This window comes from Semicossyphus pulcher, unplaced genomic scaffold, assembly GCF_022749685.1.
Source record: "Semicossyphus pulcher isolate SPU_LCO1_2020_fin unplaced genomic scaffold, fSemPul1.0.p SCAF_3, whole genome shotgun sequence".
In the NCBI taxonomy this organism is placed as follows: domain Eukaryota; kingdom Metazoa; phylum Chordata; class Actinopteri; order Labriformes; family Labridae; genus Semicossyphus; species Semicossyphus pulcher.
This window is the reverse complement of record NW_027211704.1, coordinates 5,673,553-5,692,684: the sequence shown is the minus strand read 5'-3', so window position 1 is coordinate 5,692,684 and position 19,132 is coordinate 5,673,553. Positions and strand designations below refer to the sequence as shown.

The following is a 19,132-nucleotide window of genomic DNA, read 5'->3' as shown; positions in this document are numbered from 1 at the left end:
TAGAAATACAGTTTTTTTTATCTGTAGTCTAGACAGAATTTGATAGAGGGCTTATCCAAAATCTCACAGAGGACGATTAAAATCCCTTTTAAGAAAATCTGAACATAAAAAAAAACAAACGTCCCTGATTTATAAAAGTGTGCAGTTTTTTTGTGCAGCATCTGTTGTGTCCTCACTGATGATAATGTGTTAAGCTGTCTCCCTCTATTACTGTCTGTCCTCTTTACTTGCAGTATCGACACAGTACGCCCTACGTGGGACCTCCTCAGCAGTATTCTGTACAGCCTCCAGGGTCTGGCACCTTCTATCCTGGTCCCGGGCCAGGGGAGTACCCTGCCCCATATCGTGAGTCATTAATCCAACTCATAACGAGAAATGTTCCCACACTACAGTTCACTTATCAGCTTTATGTCACTGATTCCTCTGCTTTTCTCATTCAGATCCCCTCAGGTACCACCCACCTGTCTCACCCTCGGTCCCGGCACCCGTCCCCACAGCTGGTCCACCCTACTACCCAGGACAGACTGTGTACCCCCCCTCACCCCCCATCATAGTGCCTACACCGCAGCAACCTCCACCAGCCAAGCGGGAGAAGAAAACAGTGAGTATCTTAGTAGTTCCTCCTTCAACATACGACATAAGAGGCTTTTTACAGCTGATTTTGGTTGCGTCTGACACTCTGACACTCCAGTTATGGTGCTTTTTCTTCCAAAAGTGAAGTTAACAAGTATTTATTCTTGAAGAAATCTCACCTCAAAGCCCACATAGAAGCTTTTTTAGAGCTTTATCTAATGCTCTACCCAAGTTGTGACAGAAATGTAAATGTTGAGCACCTTACGGGCTTCTCATCCACGTTGTCTTGAAAGTTGAACTTTGCAGAGTTCAGTTTTGACCTTTGAAGCAGCAGCTGTCAAAACAATCTCCCCTCAAACTTCATTAAGTAGCCGCTCTTCAGCTTTCCATCATATCACACAGTAAAATCTTCATCAGCTGCTGGAGTTCACCCAGTTTGTTATTCCAGTTGCTCTTTATGTTGAGATTAAAAATGTCATTTTTTTTTTAGATATAAGAAAAATAAAAGCTAACTTTTTAATCTATCTTATAAATTCTCCTGCATGAGTGTGAAATTAATTTAAAGCTGTCTGCTCAGACTCACACATTCTTTCACAAAGCCCTGAAAGACGCGGGGGAAAGAAGGATAATGCTGATGTTAAACCTCTGCAAAAGAAATGATCGGGCTTATGATGCTTTTTATCTTGCACAAAGAAAGTATTTTCTATTACTAATATAATGATATCACTTGTTGTGATTTTACATATGTACAATTTCGAGCCTTGTTCTTTCAAAACTCTGGATAAAGTTAATACATTAAAAAGAAGAGGCCACTGCAAACATGTTTTTCTCTGGTTCTACTATTTATAGGTTTGTGTAAAAAGAGCTTTTGTTTTATTTTGAACAACAGTTCTCCTACTTCAAAATATAATAATCGCATTGAGATCTTTTTTTTGCAAAAAAATACCTGGAATAATGCAAAGAAAACAAGTTCATGTTCATATTTGAACAACAGAATACTGATGTTTTAACCGAGGAAGAGTTTAGAATAAATACTTGGTTGAACAACCTGGTTTTTAATACAGCTTTCATGCATCTTGAAAGACTCTCATCGACTTTGTTCGATGTCTTGTGATCGTCCATCTTCCTCTTGATCACATTCAGGAGGTTGTAAGTGGGGTTCAGATCTGGATTGGGCTGACCATGACATGATGCTGATTTAAGGAACATTTGGAGTGGTCTCTTAATTTTTTCCAGAGCTGTATGTGACATGTGTCACTGCTTTATAAATACATATGTACAAACCCTGTGGATGTATCTGCATATATTCTGCTACAGCTCAATTAGAAACACACGATGCTGAATTATTGACACTTAATGGCATGAAAATATACACAGAGAGCAGTTATTTGTTTTCTTTCCCTTATCTTGAGCATTTCAGGCTGTCATTATACTCCAAACTAAATATTGAATATTGAATATTACCGCTTATTGTAAGGCGTTCTAATTTAATAATATTCATAAGAGAAAAGGGATCTTGTGAGTTACAGTGGGGGCAAATGTTTTGTACACTCACACTACACTAATATAACTAAGATATTCTGTTCTGTTGCATGTGCTTTCATTTTGCTTACTTCCTGCTTCTCACATAAGCTACTCCTAATTAAGACTCAATGTTGTGTAAAATGCTGCTGAAGAGAAATATCCATAAGGAATGTCTGACATGTTGCTGCTCCGAGACTCGGCCGCTTTAGTGAGGTCTGTTTTTTTGCGCCATTGTCCTCCCAGATCCGTATCCGTGACCCCAATCAGGGTGGCAGGGACATCACAGAGGAGATCATGGCGGGAGGATCAGGGAGCAGGAATTCAACGCCTCCTGTCGGTCGCCCCTCCTCTACCCCAACACCCCCACAGGTACGGCTCTCTGACACACTCACCTGCAGTAGTTACAGCTGAGGCGGTGTAGCATTAAGAGCAGCTGATTAGACCTGAGGAGAAGGAGGCTCATGTTGCGCGGTAGCGGTGTGAGCTCTAATCCCTCCAGCAGGGCGCAGCCTCTCGGTGTGCCTGTCTTTGGTAATTTATTCAGCCATCTTGCCCGCTCATTATAAATTGATAACGGCTTTCAACCTGGAACATGCCTGAGGTTTATTTCTCAAGACTAAAATAAACATTCAACTTATAAAATAACTCTTGGTAGTTTTATAAAGGTGGTTTAGTGCGTCCATCTTAAAAAAAACTACTTACAACAAGTAATAGAAGTTGTTATATTACGGTCAATCATCCTTAAAATAACATTTTTCTCCTAACAGTTAAAGGCTGTTAATTCTACACCTTCTTATTGTTGTTTCTCCTCGCCCTCTTTCTTTCACAGTTGATCATATATATATATACTGTCTGTAATCTCTTGCTCCTTCTACAGAATCCACTGAAACTTTATCTATTAATTTTGTGCTTAAAAACTAATTTTGAATGCTTATTTTGGTGCATTGTCTTAACATGAACAAGGACAGGTTGTGGCTCTAAGTCCTTGGCTGTGGTCGAAAATCCTTTGTCTTTTTATAACCACTGCTTCTTGAGCTCAATGGAAAATGTGATGTGGTCATTAAAGTTATGAAGTACGATTAATAATGAAATAGGAAAAGACGACGTCAGTGCAAGGACAGTCCACCTGCACTTACAGCGTTACTACGTTGTTTTGACTACAACTACTGTTTCATGTCGGCTTTTATCGCAATTTCAATGTTGGAATCGACATAAACAAAAGCAAATATAGGCCACCAGAAGTGGCTGTGTTACACAGTATACAGGCATTCACAGTAGTGCTGCACGATATTGGAAAAAACTGACATTGCGATAACTTTTCAATCTGCGATATAAAAAAATATAGGAAATTATACCAGATAAATGCAGTGTTTTTATGTACATCTATACAATTAACGACAGATTTTTATCATTTTTCTGTCTATTTTCTTCTAACAAAACCAAACCCTCCTCCTACTGTTATCACTCTTGGTTTAGAGACTCTGACACCCCCATGAAAAAGTAGAGCGTTCAGGTGGAGCGACACGTTTCTTTAGATAAACACTTGCGAGCTGCTGTTGCGTTACTTATTCCGTCATCTGCAGTTTGTAACAGTGTTTAAACGTATGTTTTAGCAGCGTGTACAGTTTGGCGATTGTAACCTTGGGAAATGGAAGCTTATTGTGTCCTACTTCCTGCTGCGGGTGTAGCCGCTAAAAGTAAAGTCTGCTCTCTCACCAGCACGTATATGTAGGCATGGGGAACAGGAAAAGGGCGAGTACTCCCTTTGCATGAAGCAACAGTACAGTGGCATCGCGACGTGTTGCAATTTGCCTCACAATAGCACGTCCTGCAAAGTGACACATGCACACATTGGAATTGTGATGGTTAAACGATTAATCATGAAGCCCTAATCCCCCCCACACACACGCACACACACACACACACGCAGCCTTTTTGGCTGACCACCGGGGTCAGCCCTACACATGGGTCTGTATGTGACTGACTGACTGAGTGATGGTACTTTCAGAGCCGTAGCGAGAGAGAGTTGCGACATCGCAATGGCGGATCATGGAGCATATTGGACCTCCACTAACACAACTCTCTGTCTATACGACTCTGGATACTTGTTCGGGGAGAAGCTGGGCTGTCTGCTGTCCTAAACTACGTCCGCAGCGCGCACCTGCTTTCAAACACGGTCCTTGTAACACAGTGACCACAAAAGCGCACATTGACCTGATGCGGTCAGCCACATACTAGGTTTTGTCAACACTTAGTCGGACAACGGACACTACAGTTACAAACTGAAAGTGTGTGATCCGTACCACAGCAGAGTTGCAACCCAGAGTAGCAGAAGTCACATTGATTCAGGCGAATGGAAGACTGACATTACTGTCTGGATTGTACAGAAAAAAACAACTAATTCTGTTGAGAAGAAAGGAAAGAAGTTCAAATATTTTACCTTTGTATTGATCTACTAATTGCTGAATGATGTGTTTCATTAAATTTGAAATGAAACGGGTCATTTTCTCAGTAACGAACCTTCCTAAGCAAAAAAGACTGTCTGACCTCAGCCCTGCTCTTTTTGACCGAGTACCAGACAGATGCCCCTGTCTGACAGCCCCTGATCAGATTGATAGAATAGAAATCAACAGCTCTGGGTCCTGGTATTGAAGCTGACAATCACTAACATACCAAGGCTGAACGACAGCCTCCCTGGATTCTGAAGAAGGACATTGTGTCTTCTTCCTCCCTGTGTCCCTCTGTGGATGTTAACAGTGTCTTTCCTCTCTTTCTCTGTCTTTTTGTGATTTTATTTCTTTCTCTATCTTCCCCCTTTCTCTCTGTCCTTTGCTCTGCATCGTTCTGAGACCTTCCCCTCCTTCTCCTCCCTTAATTTATCGCCATTCTGTGTCTTGTCCTCCATTGCTGATCCACTTACTCTAACCACACCCCATTGGACTCCATATTCTCTGCTTATTTGGGCTTGTTTATTTGTTTATTTGTTTGTGTGCGTGCTTGCCTACATCTCTGTGCCTTTCTCTCTGGTTTTCTGTGTTGCTAGTTTTTATGGCCGCACCCTCATTATCCTCACATTTTCTACCTCAAATCGCAGCAGCAGCTGAGCAGCAGCAGCCAGACTCCAGAGCAGCAGCAGCAGCAGCAGCAGTCGCAGCCTCCTCAGCCACAGCAGGCCCATTCTGGAGGCTTCACGTTGGATCCCCCGCAGCTACAGCAGCCGCCGCAACCCCAACAGCCACAGCAGCCGCTTACAACCGGGGCCTCGGACACCAAACCAGGGCCAGGTCTGCACCTACATCCTCTATTTCCTCTACAATACCTCAAAACCTTCCTTAAACACTAGGTGTTGGTCTGTTTCACTGCTGTGTCATTGCCTCCTGTCATCTTTGGTTTTTACTGCACCCTTTATTTGAAGCAGCAACAACAAAGAAATCAGTTGCTCAATCACTTCCAAAGAACACAATTTACGTATCATTTTCTTTTCCCCTGAACAGGCTGCTCACTGAATGCTTTCACTTTCATTTCACTCACAAATCAGTGACTGTGGTGTCAGCAGGGCTCTCTGCTTTCCCACTAATTAGCTGGAACATTTTAACCATCACTAAGCAAAAGTTTTGGAACAAATTCTACCTAGTTTTACGACCCTGTAAACAAAATGTGATAGCCTGCTGATCCTTTTTGAACATATTTATAATTTAAAAACGGATGCACATTATTCTTTATTGTAAATGTTTGCTCACAGTAAACTTTCACAGCTTCCCAACCTTTTTTGTATAGGTTTGTAGCTTTAAAGTAATAATCTTTAAGATTTTCATATCAATAAATGTCTGTTAAGTCTCTATCTATCGCCAAATGAGGTAACACAATGGTGATTGAGCCTATGGCCCACTGATGAAAGCCTTTGCATTTGCAGTTCATAGTAGAATTATGGACTGGGTGTCTGTGGCGACATGACAAGCGCCGCCCAGTTGGTGAGTTGGTTTTCCATCAGCCAGCAGTGGTTGGTCTGCCAGAGAGGGTAGGCGGAGCTAAGCGGCTGCTTTTCCGGTCTCTGCAAGTGTTGCGAGTAAACAGTAATCTACTATGGCTGAACAAACAAAGAAAAGATGGATGACTACAGATACAACTTCAACAAGAAGTGAAAATCCAAAGAAAAAGAAACAAACTCGACGCTCAGATGAAGCAAACAGTCTGAAAAGGAAAGAGGAAAAACAACAGTTACAGCCGGAGCCATCTGTAGATGTTGAGGTTAAATTGGGAAGTGTGCTCCTGCAATTACCATATATTGCCATTGGGGGGCGCCCAAGAGAGCGTTACTGAAATCTTCGAGATTGTCAGTTTAAGCTTCAGACTGCAGCTTTAAGTAACCATGCAACGTCTGGAAATTGTCGGTCGTGTTTGTTGAGTCTGAGGCGCTCATAATCACAAGTTAACATTAATTGCAAATAGTGACCTTTAAACTTTGAACAAAAAGACATTTTTTCATCGTTACTAAAGTAACAAGCTCAGTAACACGAGGGAGAGAGAGAGCGTCTAATGAAATTGCTCAAATCCTCATTTAAACAAAACGGCTTTTTCTACCAAGAAATCAATATGTGAAATACATAACCTGCAGAAGTCAGGATTCTGACTGTGATCATTTTAACTGAACAGTGTCAACGTGTCATCTTTTGTCCACGAGGAAGACGAGACGTAGACGAGCTAAAAATAGATTGTTGATAATAAAAACTCTGACGACACGTATGTTTCTGTTTTTGTTTACTAAAATGTTAGTGGTGGGCTCTCGGACATTCAAAATGCATATTTTCCATCACTGTGCGTCTAATTTGTCCGTCAAAATACAAGCAATTAATTCCTGTAACTGGGTAACCCGGTCAGGGATAGCGGGTATCACGAAGGTGGTTGTGAACGTTCTCTGTTAACCCGACTTTCTGCTTCAGGCTCTGTGCACGACCAACATTAACACTGTAACTGAAACGTTTTTCTAAAAAGGGCTCATGGTGTTTTTATTTTTTGTTTGTGCTATTATCTGGTCTGTACGTTTGCCGACGTCTGCGTTCTTAATGTAGGAATTTATTGTTGTGTTTGTGTTGTACTGTCTCTTTTGAATATGTCGTTGATTATTATGTGATTTAAAGGCTCTTCTAGAAATGGGCATTGCAAAGTATTAACTTTGGCTTTGGAATAACTTTGGCTTTAATTTCTGCGGTGTTTGGCATTGGTTTAAATCCTATATATACTTGTAGCTTTACAATTAAACATTAAATCATTTAATTGTGTGTTTATCTGAACTCTTTTAGATGAAACGCCAAAACCAGAGCCAGTGGTCCAGAAGTCTTCCTCGCCTGGGCTCGCGCAGCCTGAAGCCCCTGTGGAGAGACTGGAGGCCAGCGCTCCCGTACCTGAGCCCTCTTCTACTGTCGAACCAGAGCTTCCCTTCCCTGTCCCCATGACCGCCCCCGTCACTCTCCCTCTATCAGTGGCCAATAAAAGTGAACGTCCCTCAGCCAGGGAGTCCACGTCTTCAGCCTCTTCTCCCTCCCCCTCGCTTGGGGAGCACAAACCCTCTTTGGCGTCACCTCAGACTCCCAACACAGAGAAGCCTCTTTCAGACGCCCCACGGACTCTGTCTGCCTCGCCAGCGCCGGCTCCCAAGGCTTTGAACGGCATTGCGGACTCTGGGACTGAGCTGGACCCCCCTATTAACGAGCCTTCTCCTCTGTCCACGGCTGCACTCCAGCCCACGGTCTCTGCTCCCTCTTACAGAGACTCCTCCTCTTCTGAAACATTGCCCTCTGACGTGAGGCCAGAGGTGCCCATTGCTGCTGCGCTCGCCCCAATGGCACCTGTGGCTGTGGTGCCAGTCACCCTGACCTCAAGTCCCGCCCCTGCTCTGCCAGTCTCACTCCCCCCGGGCCTTCCGCCTCTAGTGCAGGCCACGACAGAGGCCGACGAGCCGAGCAAGTCCTTAGACACTAAAGACCCTGTCCTCAGAGTGGGGACGGAGGCACACGGAGGCATTACTGACAGCAAAACAGAGCCCCAGCAACAAGCACTCACCAGGAGGAGTCCCACTACAGGTACTGTAACTGTTACACGCTGAAACAGCTGTGAAATTAAAATGTGTTGTAGCCCGGATCATTTATTTCCCTAACAAAAGTGCAACACAGGCGTAATGAATCCTTCGCCGGGTGGTTTTTGGTGACAGTCCAGCCTAAAATGAGAGGCTGTTTTATGAGTTTCACAGTTTTATGCCTAATAGCAAAGTAACCTGGCTGCTGTATTGTACACAGGGGGTTTATTAATGCCCATATAGCACACATTGCTGATGATCTCTCATCAGGCACAATGCTGAAGTATAAAACATCAGATAGAAGCAGATACCAGATGCTCGCGGTAGCAAGGTGTTTAACTCCAGGTGAATGCCAGGTGCTCTCGAAGGCTAAAAAAATAGCCACTAGGCTTTCTTCAGGCACACTCACACGGAGCCAAGGATTTAGTTTGAAATGCCTTTATTGAATCAGGGCATCTCTCGTTAAAAAAACATCAGTATCAAAGAAATAAACGCTGAACGCTTTCGACCCTCATCGGGTCTTTACTCCCTCGATCAGATAGAATCATTTCTTTCAGAGAAACCTCGACATTATATCACTTTTAAAATATGTGTAAATCATTTTCATGATTAGTATTAGATTGGGCAAGAAAAAAACGAAGACAGAACCAAATAATGGTTAACATCTGGGAATCATTTAATGAAAACCATTAGATTCTGTTTGTAAAAGGCTTCACAAACTGAATGCACCCAGGGTCACAGTAGAAGTGCACATCTGTCACTATGACGAAATAGTCAGTACAGACTAAAAGCATGTTTTTTCATGATTTATAGTTTTTATTTTCTTTTAAAGATACCACATACAATATACACATGCCATACATCGCAAAGACAAAATAGTACTTTTACAGTACTAGGATAGTGCATTAATCAGAGTAGACTTGTATCCAGTGAGAGAAAAGGAGGCAAGATAAATTGTTTGCAATGCACACATAACCTCAATAGCAACGAATACTGACTGAACAAAAAAAACAACAAACAAAAAACAAGGTAAAAATAAATATACTAAAACCTAAAAATACTTTTACAATGGTACACAATGTACTAGAGGACAGCAGAGTTTTCAGTGCGTCAAACTTCAATCTGCCTATTAGCATGTTAAACTTTATTACTGACAGATTTAGGAAACCATTTTTGCCAATGTGATTTGAAGTTATTTTAAGAACTTCCTGGCTTGTTGTCATATCTAAAAACAAAACCACGTGTTACTCATTGCAAGTTTAAAACATTTATTTGTCAGGACTGTTATATCTAAATTAAAAATGGACTTCACGTTTTCAAATACAGACAGAAAATGTTTTTTTTTAGTTCTGTAATTTCTTTTAATGATTGGTTTTGGCTAATTGCATGTTCCTGCACGTCTCTACAGTGAATCAGACTGCTTCTGCTATACCAAAGACCTGGAGGAAACCAAATGAAGGGATCTCTGCTGGAGACGCATCTCAAAAGGAGGATGAGGTAAGAAAAAAAAGGCCCGAGAGGAAACAAAGCTGAGCCAGCCGTAGCAAATATTCAAAAAGCTATATACATACTTTAAATATAATTTCCCTTGCACAATGTGGGCAATAGTTCAAGTGGAAAATGTTTCCACATGTGCGGTTGGGGGAAGCGGACATAAATGACTTTGGGGTGTTGTTATCGTCCGAGTACCACAGCGAGGAATCATCTTCATTGCTCACCCAGCCCACTGTACGTAAAGTCAGCTCGCGCTCTCGTTTCCTCTGCTTCGCTGTTGCTGAGGAAGAATTTTCTCACCACAGAAAAACAGTGGTCCAGACGTTTAAATGGCTCTTTTAGACAAATTGAACAAATGTGTTATTTTATGCAGAAGTCAACATCTCACGCAAAACACTTTGACATAATTACACATTACGGAAAAGGAAATTGTGTCTTTTTCTTTTATTTGCTCAAATCTTTTTTTCTTAAAGAAAAAAGGTAATTTCTGTTTGGCTTCTCTGTGCGTCTGTTGACAAAAGATTCACAATTTGAATTTATGTTGAAAAGAAATTGTCTTCACAGTGAAGCTAAATAACTCTTTGTTTGGTGGCTTGTCTACATTTTTCATGACCTAATTGTAAACTTATGCAACAACAGTATAGAGGCAATTTAATGCAACTTAAAGCTCCTCTGAGGAACTTTCGGTTCTGGCGCCCCCTGTGGACAAAGCCGTACCTCTTATCTATTTGCTTATTTTGTCCTGTGCATGCTTAAGTGGTATTTTTTTTTAACACCGCCTCCTGCCTTCTTTAACAGTCACATGTATCACTCACTTAAAATTGTTGCCCTAGAAAATGTAAACAAAGGCAGCGTGCAGTTAATCGCTTCATCTGACACCTACCCCCCCGCCAGCGGTTTCAGGCATTAAAGATAACTATATAGAAATAATCACTCTTGTCGCTGATGGTCTGGTTTGCTTTTCTAGCTCATATAAAGTCGTCAGAATTCATTTCAGTCTGTTTCATAACCAGCAAAAAACTCCTCACAGGAGCTCTAACACAGCCTTCCTTAACTGTGAGAGTTCAGTAAATGAAAAGATATGAACACAATGAAAATATACTTAAAAATAAATTATGTATTTGAATAGAAAAATCAAGTTGTTTGTAAACATGTGGTGTCTCCCACAGCCTCCAAGCTCACAGTCCAACTTTCTTGCAACCCGGTTATTTTTGGAACTACACGGCTCTGTAAAAAATTAATAGACCACTGCAAAAATGTTGTTCTCTAGTTCTGTTTGTGTTTCTGTTAAATGAACTTTTGTTTTATTGTAAACAACATTTCTCACTACTTCCAAAATAAATATTGTCATGTAGATATTTTATTTGCAGAAAATGACGGATGGTTAAGAAAAACCAAAAGATGCAAAAAATGTGTTTTTCAGAGCTCGAATAATGCAAAGAAAACAAGTTCATGTTCATGTTTAAACAACAAAATACTAATGTTTTAACTCAGGAAGAGTTCAGAGATCTAAATTTGGTGGAATAACCTGGTTTTTAATCGCAGCTCTCACGCATCTCTGCATGCTCTCCACCAGTCTGTCACAGTGCTGTTGGGTGACTTTAGGCCGCTCTTGGAGCAGCTCGGCTTTGTTTTGATGGCTTGTGACCATCCATCTTCCTCTTGATCATATTCAGGAGGTTTTCAATGGGGTTCAGATTTGAATTGGGCTGGCCTTGACATGGGTTGTATAATTGAGCTAGGATAGGTAGTGTTTACAGTCTTCTGCTGTAGGCTACAGCTGATATGTTGGAGCTAATGTAGCAAACAAAGTATTTCTGTAACCTTGCTTTTATTATTCATTCAAGTACAATTATCATTTAATGCACACGCTATATTGAAGCCAGTATGACATTTATATGAGACAGTTTCAGTGTATGATAGAGCTAGGAAATTTAGAGTGTACTCTTAATTTGATTGCGGAGCTGTATGTTGTGTTTGTGAAGGCTGTTTCGGGGGTATGGGGATAAAACAGGTGGACATCAGGCCATGGTTAATGTAGAATACTACTAATTTCTTTGGCATAATCTAGTTTAAATCTCAATCATCCTGCTGCACCATCCTGCTCCATGAGACCTACAGATGCTGTTATTGTCTTAATGGAATCAAAGAAAGCATCTCACTACCATTGCAAGTCAGTAACATTTACAGGTGAAGATGGAGAATGTAACAAAGTACAACACATACAAAATAGAGAAAATATGATAATAGCAATGTATTTCAACTAGCCTTCCATGTAGAGACAATATTTTTTGATGATATTATTGAAGAAGAATGATGTAGGGAAAATCCTAGCAGCATGGGCTTTATCCACTGTATGCCACCACTGTCACTACCTGCTACAATGAGGCCTTTCTGCTCCTGCTCTCCTCTTGTTTCTGTCTCTTGTGTGAACCCGACCCTTTCTGCCCTATTTGCATTTCATCTACTCTCATTTACCTCGAGTACCCTTACCTTCACTCGGTTTTTATTCAGTCATCGCTCATTTTCCACTCCTTTCTTTTTGTCTCCATCCATTTCAACCTGTATGTAGATGACCTCCTCGCAGCTCAGAACCGATAATTATAGACTGTTATTATGTGGATGAATTGTGATGCTGCTGGTTGTAAAATATGATGAACGGTCAGAGCATTTTTCACCTCATGACAGCAGCCGCAGAGCTATAATCATCCTGCTAAATGATAATAAAGCAGGCCATAATGCTTACAGACAAATATTGGAGATCCGATAACTGAGTCTTGCCTCCTCGCAGGACGAGCCCAGGCCAGTGGACCACCCTGCTGGAGACCAGGCCCTGCAGTCGGCTCCTCTGAGCAGCAGCCCGGTGCCCCTGCCATCATCAGTCTTCACCTCCAGCCCTGTCCCAGCTCCCGCCAGCAGCCCCGAGGCTGACGGAAAGCCCGCTGCCCCGGAGGAGAACGGTGAGGCCGAGCTGGAGCCCATGAGGAACGGGGCGGGCCACACTTCGGAGACGGAGAGCAGCGACAGCGGAGCCACACCCGGAGACAAGGAGAACTCCACAGGGGCTCCACAGGACATTGAAGGTTGGCAGAACAGATGTTTAAAGCCACTTGAGGCTAACTGTGATGCAAAAATTATGAATTCAATCTTTGGTTGATATTTAACTTTATTTTCTCTGTTTCGTGGTCCTTTCCTCTCAAATCTTGCACGGTGGTCTAGATCTTGCCGACTCCAGTGGGAAGCGGCAGTATAACAGGGACTTCCTGTTGGGCTTCCAGTTCATGCCCGCCTGCATACAGAAGCCTGAGGGGCTCCCACCCATCAGTGACGTGGTGCTGGACAAGGTGAGTGAGCCAGTTGTTGCGGAGAGATCAGCTAGTGATTGTAAATACTCCCAGACTCCAGTATACTTAAGACTTGGAGTGCCAAATGAGGATGTATCAAACACATTTTTAAGACTTGGTATTAAGATATTAAAACTGGTAAAAAGCTGAATTAAACAGTTTCATGTTAGAAACCTGGAGGGGCTGCAAGCCGAGCAGCAGCTCGCTTGTTTCAAGGTGCTCATTTATGCTTTTTTAGGTTAAGATTCCTTGTTCATTGTTCACAAACTTTTTACTGAGAGCTGAATTACTGGGCGAGGTCTCCTCTGAAAAACAAACATACCTATTGATTAAATAAATAAAGCAGTTCCACCTAAGTCTCTGCAACGCTGTTAGAGAGGGCTGCAAACAGAGCTGCGGACTGACATCAGCTCAACTTGTTTTTTTGATAATTTAAGATTCAGAGATCCGATGACTGAAATCCTTCACTAAAGACATTGTTAGAACTTACTATTTTCTTAGGAGGCATAATTAAATGTATTTTGTCCCTCACAGCTACAGTGTCAGTCTACAACTGTGAAAGAAATGTACATTACTGTTGGCAAATGTATGGATAGAACCTGGTACCTGAAGTTTTAAGCAAACTAAGCCAGTATTAAAAGGTGACGTACAAACTCTGCAGAGCATTGACTGGTCAGAGGGAATCGTCACTCCTGCGATAGCGTGTCATGGACACCCTGCACAACGCTGATCACTACTTTGTAGTTTGGTTGAGCGGTCTGCAGCAGTCGCTTTGAACAGAGCGAAAGATTTAAAGTAAACATTCACAGCATACACATTTTCATACGTAGCTAAAGTTTATGATTCTATAAGGTTACGTAAAAGTGTCTACCTGTGTTTGAGACCCAAATGAGGTTCTTCACACAGCTTTTTCACAGTTCTAGCGCAGGTTCTATCTGCAGAGAAAAACATAACAGAGAAAGTTCTTGTATCAGTACCAACAGGTAGAGCGAGTATCTAGCTGAGTCGAAAAGCAGCGTTACTGTAGCTGGGCAAAATGACCAGTTTGAAAATCTCCCCTCAGGCTCTATGAAACTGAAACTTGGGAAAATTATGAATAATTCTCATCACAAAGACTTAAATTTAAAAGATTTCAAATGATGGATTGTATTAATCAATAATGAAAACAGGCATTAGTTGGACGCGCAGGTTTGAGTAAACCTCTTCATGAAACGGGGTTCTTCATGAAAGCAACAGGCAGAGTTTAAACACCACTTTATTCTGTTTCATTCCTCTGATCCACACATACGTTGGGGTGGAGCATATGGCCCGCTCGAATGCTGTTTTGATTAAAATCACATTGCTATTATGTCACACTTGGCAGTGTTAAGAGTACATGCCCCTCCCCCACCTCTCCTAAAAAGAACAAGCAGACCGGCGAGCAGTTGATGTACAATCCCGTAGTCTGGTTCTCTCAGAGGGAGAAAGTGAAATCTCTCCGGGAGAGAGAGGAGAGGAGAGGAAGTCAAGGACAGCTGAAAGACAAAGAGCTGGATTTGTTCTTCTCTCCTCCCCCACAACTATCCCGCGTTCCTCTCACCCTTCCTCCTTTCTCCTCCACATCTGGTTCTGACCTCTCTCACTGAGCGGCCAGCTTAAACCGCCAAGCGCAATTTATCACCAGAACTGTAAAAATACATAAACCTAAAGCTGCAAATGAAGTATGACTGTCGTTTACAGCTGGTCACCTTTAAGGGACCACTGGGTTACAAATGCAAACACACTGACACACACTCACTCCTTTTACCCTACTGGCACGATTGTTAGGGGACCACTGCTCCCCCTGCTGTTCAGTCAGTATTTACATGTGTGTGATAATGTGCCGTGTATGTCATGTGTCGTACAGATGAACCAAAACAAGCTGCCGTCTCGAGCGGTGGATTCCAGGGCGATTTCCAGAGGACCTGACTTCACACCTGCCTTTGCAGACTTTGGTCGGCAGATGACCGGAGGACGAGGAGCTGCAGTGAGTCACACATGCACTCACACACACGTTTCACACGTTCCAGTCCGAGGTCATCAAGTACCAACATTTTGTCACTGCCCTGAGCGTCTAATACAGATAAAGATATCCTTTAGTGTCTGCATGAGACACTACAGACTTTCTACTAACTTTGTTCTCATCCGAGGACGTCAAACACAGACGCACAAGTTAGGCCCTGTTTCTTCTTTTCCAACACATGGTTAAAGTGTAACAGTAGGAAAACATCAAGGTGTGGGTTAAAATGATTACTTAGACAGTAGTTTGACCCAGCCATCGCCCAAGACCAAGCCACCTGAAGTATCTTTTTCTATCACTAGGAGCAGTTGCAGCGGATGGGTTTACATTAGAGTTGATACAGTCGCGAGGGTTCCTTGCGCCTCTTCATGATTCACCGAGGCTTTGCCATAATGTACAAAATTGACGACTTAGAAATGAGAACACACTGACATTTTATAGTCTCACATAAACTCCCCCTGATCCTTTCTGTGCCCTCCCAACACAAGTGAAAAAGTAAAATTCAGGCTTCACATCTGTCAAACTTCTCCATTATACTCGGGGTATTATGGGATCAAATTTAAGCAACATTATTCCAGTTTGATTCAACAAAGAAAATCTCTAACATCCATCTCCTGAGTGCAGTGCAGCACTGTGATACCACTGTAAGACAGTCAAGCTTTGAATACAATGAGGCTCCTGTCAGACATGTGAGCCATATTTTTATGCAGTTTTAAAGCAAAAATGTATTGGAGAGGAGAGAGACGGGAAACATGGGGAGTAGAGAGTTGGGGATTACATGCCGCAAAGGGCCGAGGGCAGGAGTTGCACCTGCGGCTGCTGCTTTGAGGACTGTAGCTTCTGTATATGGAGCGCCTGCTCCAACCACTGAGCTGAACCACGACCCAAAAGACACTTTTTTAAGATCTTAAAGTTATTGGGAAAATTGGACAAAATCAATTCAGGGCTCGAAATTGCGACCATATTGGTTGCATATGCGCCCGAAATTTAATCTGTGCAACCTCAAAATATATTTGGGAGCATTTGTGCAAGTGCAAATAATTGTTGTAGTGACGCGTCTCCAGCTGCTCTCATTGTACAAAATTGATGCCAAAATAGCCCCTGTGATAGGTGCTGCCATCTTGCGATGGCGATGTCATTGGGAGCCAGAGTCGGACAGTAGAGATCGGCGAGCGGAGCCGCTGTAGCCATTTCTGCTAACCAAAACACGCACGTAAATTACGGGGGGAAAAAATAGATAAAAGATATAATAAAAGCCACACTTTAAATGAGCTTAAATTAGGATTTTACTGTCGCCGAAATGCCGAACCGATTTGCTGCTAAACGTTAGCTAATTTCGCTAGCCCACCCGCCTCACGTTAGCTTGCTTGTGGGTCTGCTCATCTAGAACTGCGGGGCGGTGTTTGTCCGCTGCTCTCGGCTGTAGAGAAGGGACGAAGAAGCCGAATTAAGAGTTAGCTCTTTTAAGTGTAACGTGGCTATTACTATTTGTCAATTGGGAGACATCACATAATCCAAGATAACGCCGCGGATGGCAGCCTCGGTACTGCGCTCTCCAGCCTGTATATGGTAGTTTTAGTACTAGTTTAGTTTTTAAAGTGTTCGTGTAACCTTGTCTAACCTGTCCTTATTGTAAGTGTAGTATGTCAATTTGCGTGTCTGTACTTTGAGAGTTAAGAAAAACCGGAGTCAAATTCAAGATTAACTTCCCTGCCCCTTTGCCTCCCAAGTATCTCTGCTCCGCTCGATGCAGCGTCACTTTTCTCTCTCGTAAACAGAGCTGTTTCAAACTGCAGCATTATAATGACTAACTATCCAATACTTTACTTTTATTCAAGTAATATTAGAATAGCTGACTTTACTTATACCAAAGTCATTTTCTCGTATGATATCTGTATCCTTCAGGTTCTTCATCCACCGCTGCTTATACTGTAAAAAATCTAATGCTAAAATGAGAGTTTCGTAAATGATTTAAACTGCAACATAATGGAACTAGTTAATATAATTAGCAGACGTTATGAGGAATAGGATATGGTATCTTGATCAGTTTTATGTTGATATGCGCCCTGGAGGCCTTGTGTGTTTTTTTTCTGTGCTCTGAACACCTTAATTTAGAAAGCAATGAAACTGAGAGCAGAAAAGCGCCCAACGTCTGTGCTTTTTTCCGCCATCGTCCAATCACAGCCGAAATAGTCTACAGTTGCTGGGAAACATCAATCATGGAGGACAAACTAAAGATGGTTGTGGCTTTATGATTTAACCAACACTTAACATGATTTGAACAGACAGCAGGCCTGGAGGCGAATTAGGGCCGTACTTGAGATTTCGGGGTAAGTTGTTGAAGGGCAGGTGATCCTGTGGTTGCATAGGAACCAGAAACGGAGCGCGCTGCTTGGTTTTTAAATTATAGGCTTTCACATAAAAGAAAAGCCTCACGTTTTGCAATCTGTAGACGATGCAGAGAGATGCGGTTCTGTTCATGTAGAGCTCAGAAGGTGGTACTTAATTACAAGCAACTGTTATTTTTCATCACAGGTAGACATTTAAAGTTAATAGCTAATGCATCATTGTGATTGGTAAAAGAAAAAGATGACCGTGTTCTGTCTCTCTTTTGCATTCGCAGCTCATGAACATCGGGGCACGGCGGCCTCCACCAAGAAAGATCATCATGAACGTGTCAGTCAACGACGAAATTCAACTGAAAAAGTCTGAAAACGCCTGGAAACCCGGTTTGAAGAGGGAGGGTCCTGCAGAGGATCCAGAGATGCAAAAAACACAGGTAGGGCCAAATATACACACACAATCTATTTGATTTAAGAGCTTAAAGTTACTATGATGAGAGTTGTTATTATTAGTCGGTCAGTTATTTAACCTACGGCATAATGAAGCAAAGTTATCTAATAAACAGATGGTTTTGAGGGACAGGAAACGGTATCAAAGGCCCCTGTGATTAACTTCCCCTTATGTCTCATGTCCCTCAGGAGCTCTTCAGGAAGGTCCGCAGCATCCTGAACAAGCTGACGCCTCAGAAGTTCAACCAGCTGATGAAGCAGGTGACTGATCTGACCATCGACACAGAGGAGAGGCTCAAAGGGGTCATCGACCTGGTGTTCGAGAAGGCCCTCGATGAGCCCAGCTTCTCTGTGGCCTACGGGAATATGTGCCGCTGCCTCGCCACGGTAAGAGGGTCATGGTGTCTGTTAGAGCGTAAGGAGTGTGTCGACGATATAAAGAATAATCTGACCACAAATATGATCCAGATGCAAAGACATGATTTAGCAATTCTAGTTCAACACGAGGTAATATTTCCTTTTTCCAATGACAGTGCAGTTTTTTGTAGCTGTGTGCAAACCGATCTTATTTGCATCTAAATGCATCGTCAACTTGATTCCACAAAACAATGGTTTAGATTCAGCTCTGCCTTGCTGCAATAAAATGTGGTGCACTTCAACACAGGTCAATACATGTATATGATTTAGTTTGAACGTTTGCATTTTCATACGAGTTGCAAGAAGAAATCATAAGATATGTGCGCCCACTATCTTCAGTAGTGGGAGTTGAAGAGAATGCTGATGTTACACTGCTTGAATTGAACTCTTAATAATTCTTAATATTTGGTTGCTTTTCATTAAAAATTAATTATTGCTGCAAAGAAGTCTGTTAATAATGCGGGAGAAACATGTATCAATTAATTATCCTAACCATATATTTAGTACAGGCTTCCTGGTGGTTAGTGCTGTCACCTCACAGCTAGAAGGTTCCTAGTTCGAATCCCAGCTCTGACCTTCCTGTATGGAATTTGCATGTTCTGCCTGTACGTGCTTGGGTTCCCTCCAGGTACTCCGGCTTCCTCCCACAGTCCAAAGACATGCGTGTTAGGTTCATTGGTGATTCTAAATTGCCCGTAGGCGTGAGTGTAAGTGTGAACAGTTGTCTAAATGACTGGCGATCAGTCCAGGTGTAACCCCGCCTCTCGCCCAATGACAGCTGGGATTGGCTCCAACCCCTCCTGCGACCCTGAACAGGATAAGCGGTACAGATAATGGATGGATGGATGGATATATTTAGTACAAACTCTAGAGGTCC

General features: G+C 42.4%; 1 protein-coding gene across 5 annotated transcripts in view; it reads left to right on the top strand.

The window, feature by feature from the left end:
• eif4g3a (eukaryotic translation initiation factor 4 gamma, 3a) overlaps positions 1–19,132 on the top strand; it is a 66,985-nt gene that overhangs the window by 33,056 nt on the left and 14,797 nt on the right. For all 5 annotated transcript variants that reach the window (XM_069677615.1, XM_069677617.1, XM_069677616.1 and 2 more), the window contains 11 exons: positions 234–345; positions 441–601; positions 2,341–2,466; positions 5,141–5,381; positions 7,398–8,177; positions 9,579–9,667; positions 12,456–12,747; positions 12,884–13,008; positions 14,894–15,013; positions 17,670–17,825; positions 18,028–18,225. In XM_069677615.1, coding sequence (XP_069533716.1) covers positions 234–345; positions 441–601; positions 2,341–2,466; positions 5,141–5,381; positions 7,398–8,177; positions 9,579–9,667; positions 12,456–12,747; positions 12,884–13,008; positions 14,894–15,013; positions 17,670–17,825; positions 18,028–18,225 — 2,400 coding nt within the window. The remainder of the gene's footprint in view (positions 1–233; positions 346–440; positions 602–2,340; positions 2,467–5,140; positions 5,382–7,397; positions 8,178–9,578; positions 9,668–12,455; positions 12,748–12,883; positions 13,009–14,893; positions 15,014–17,669; positions 17,826–18,027; positions 18,226–19,132) is intronic.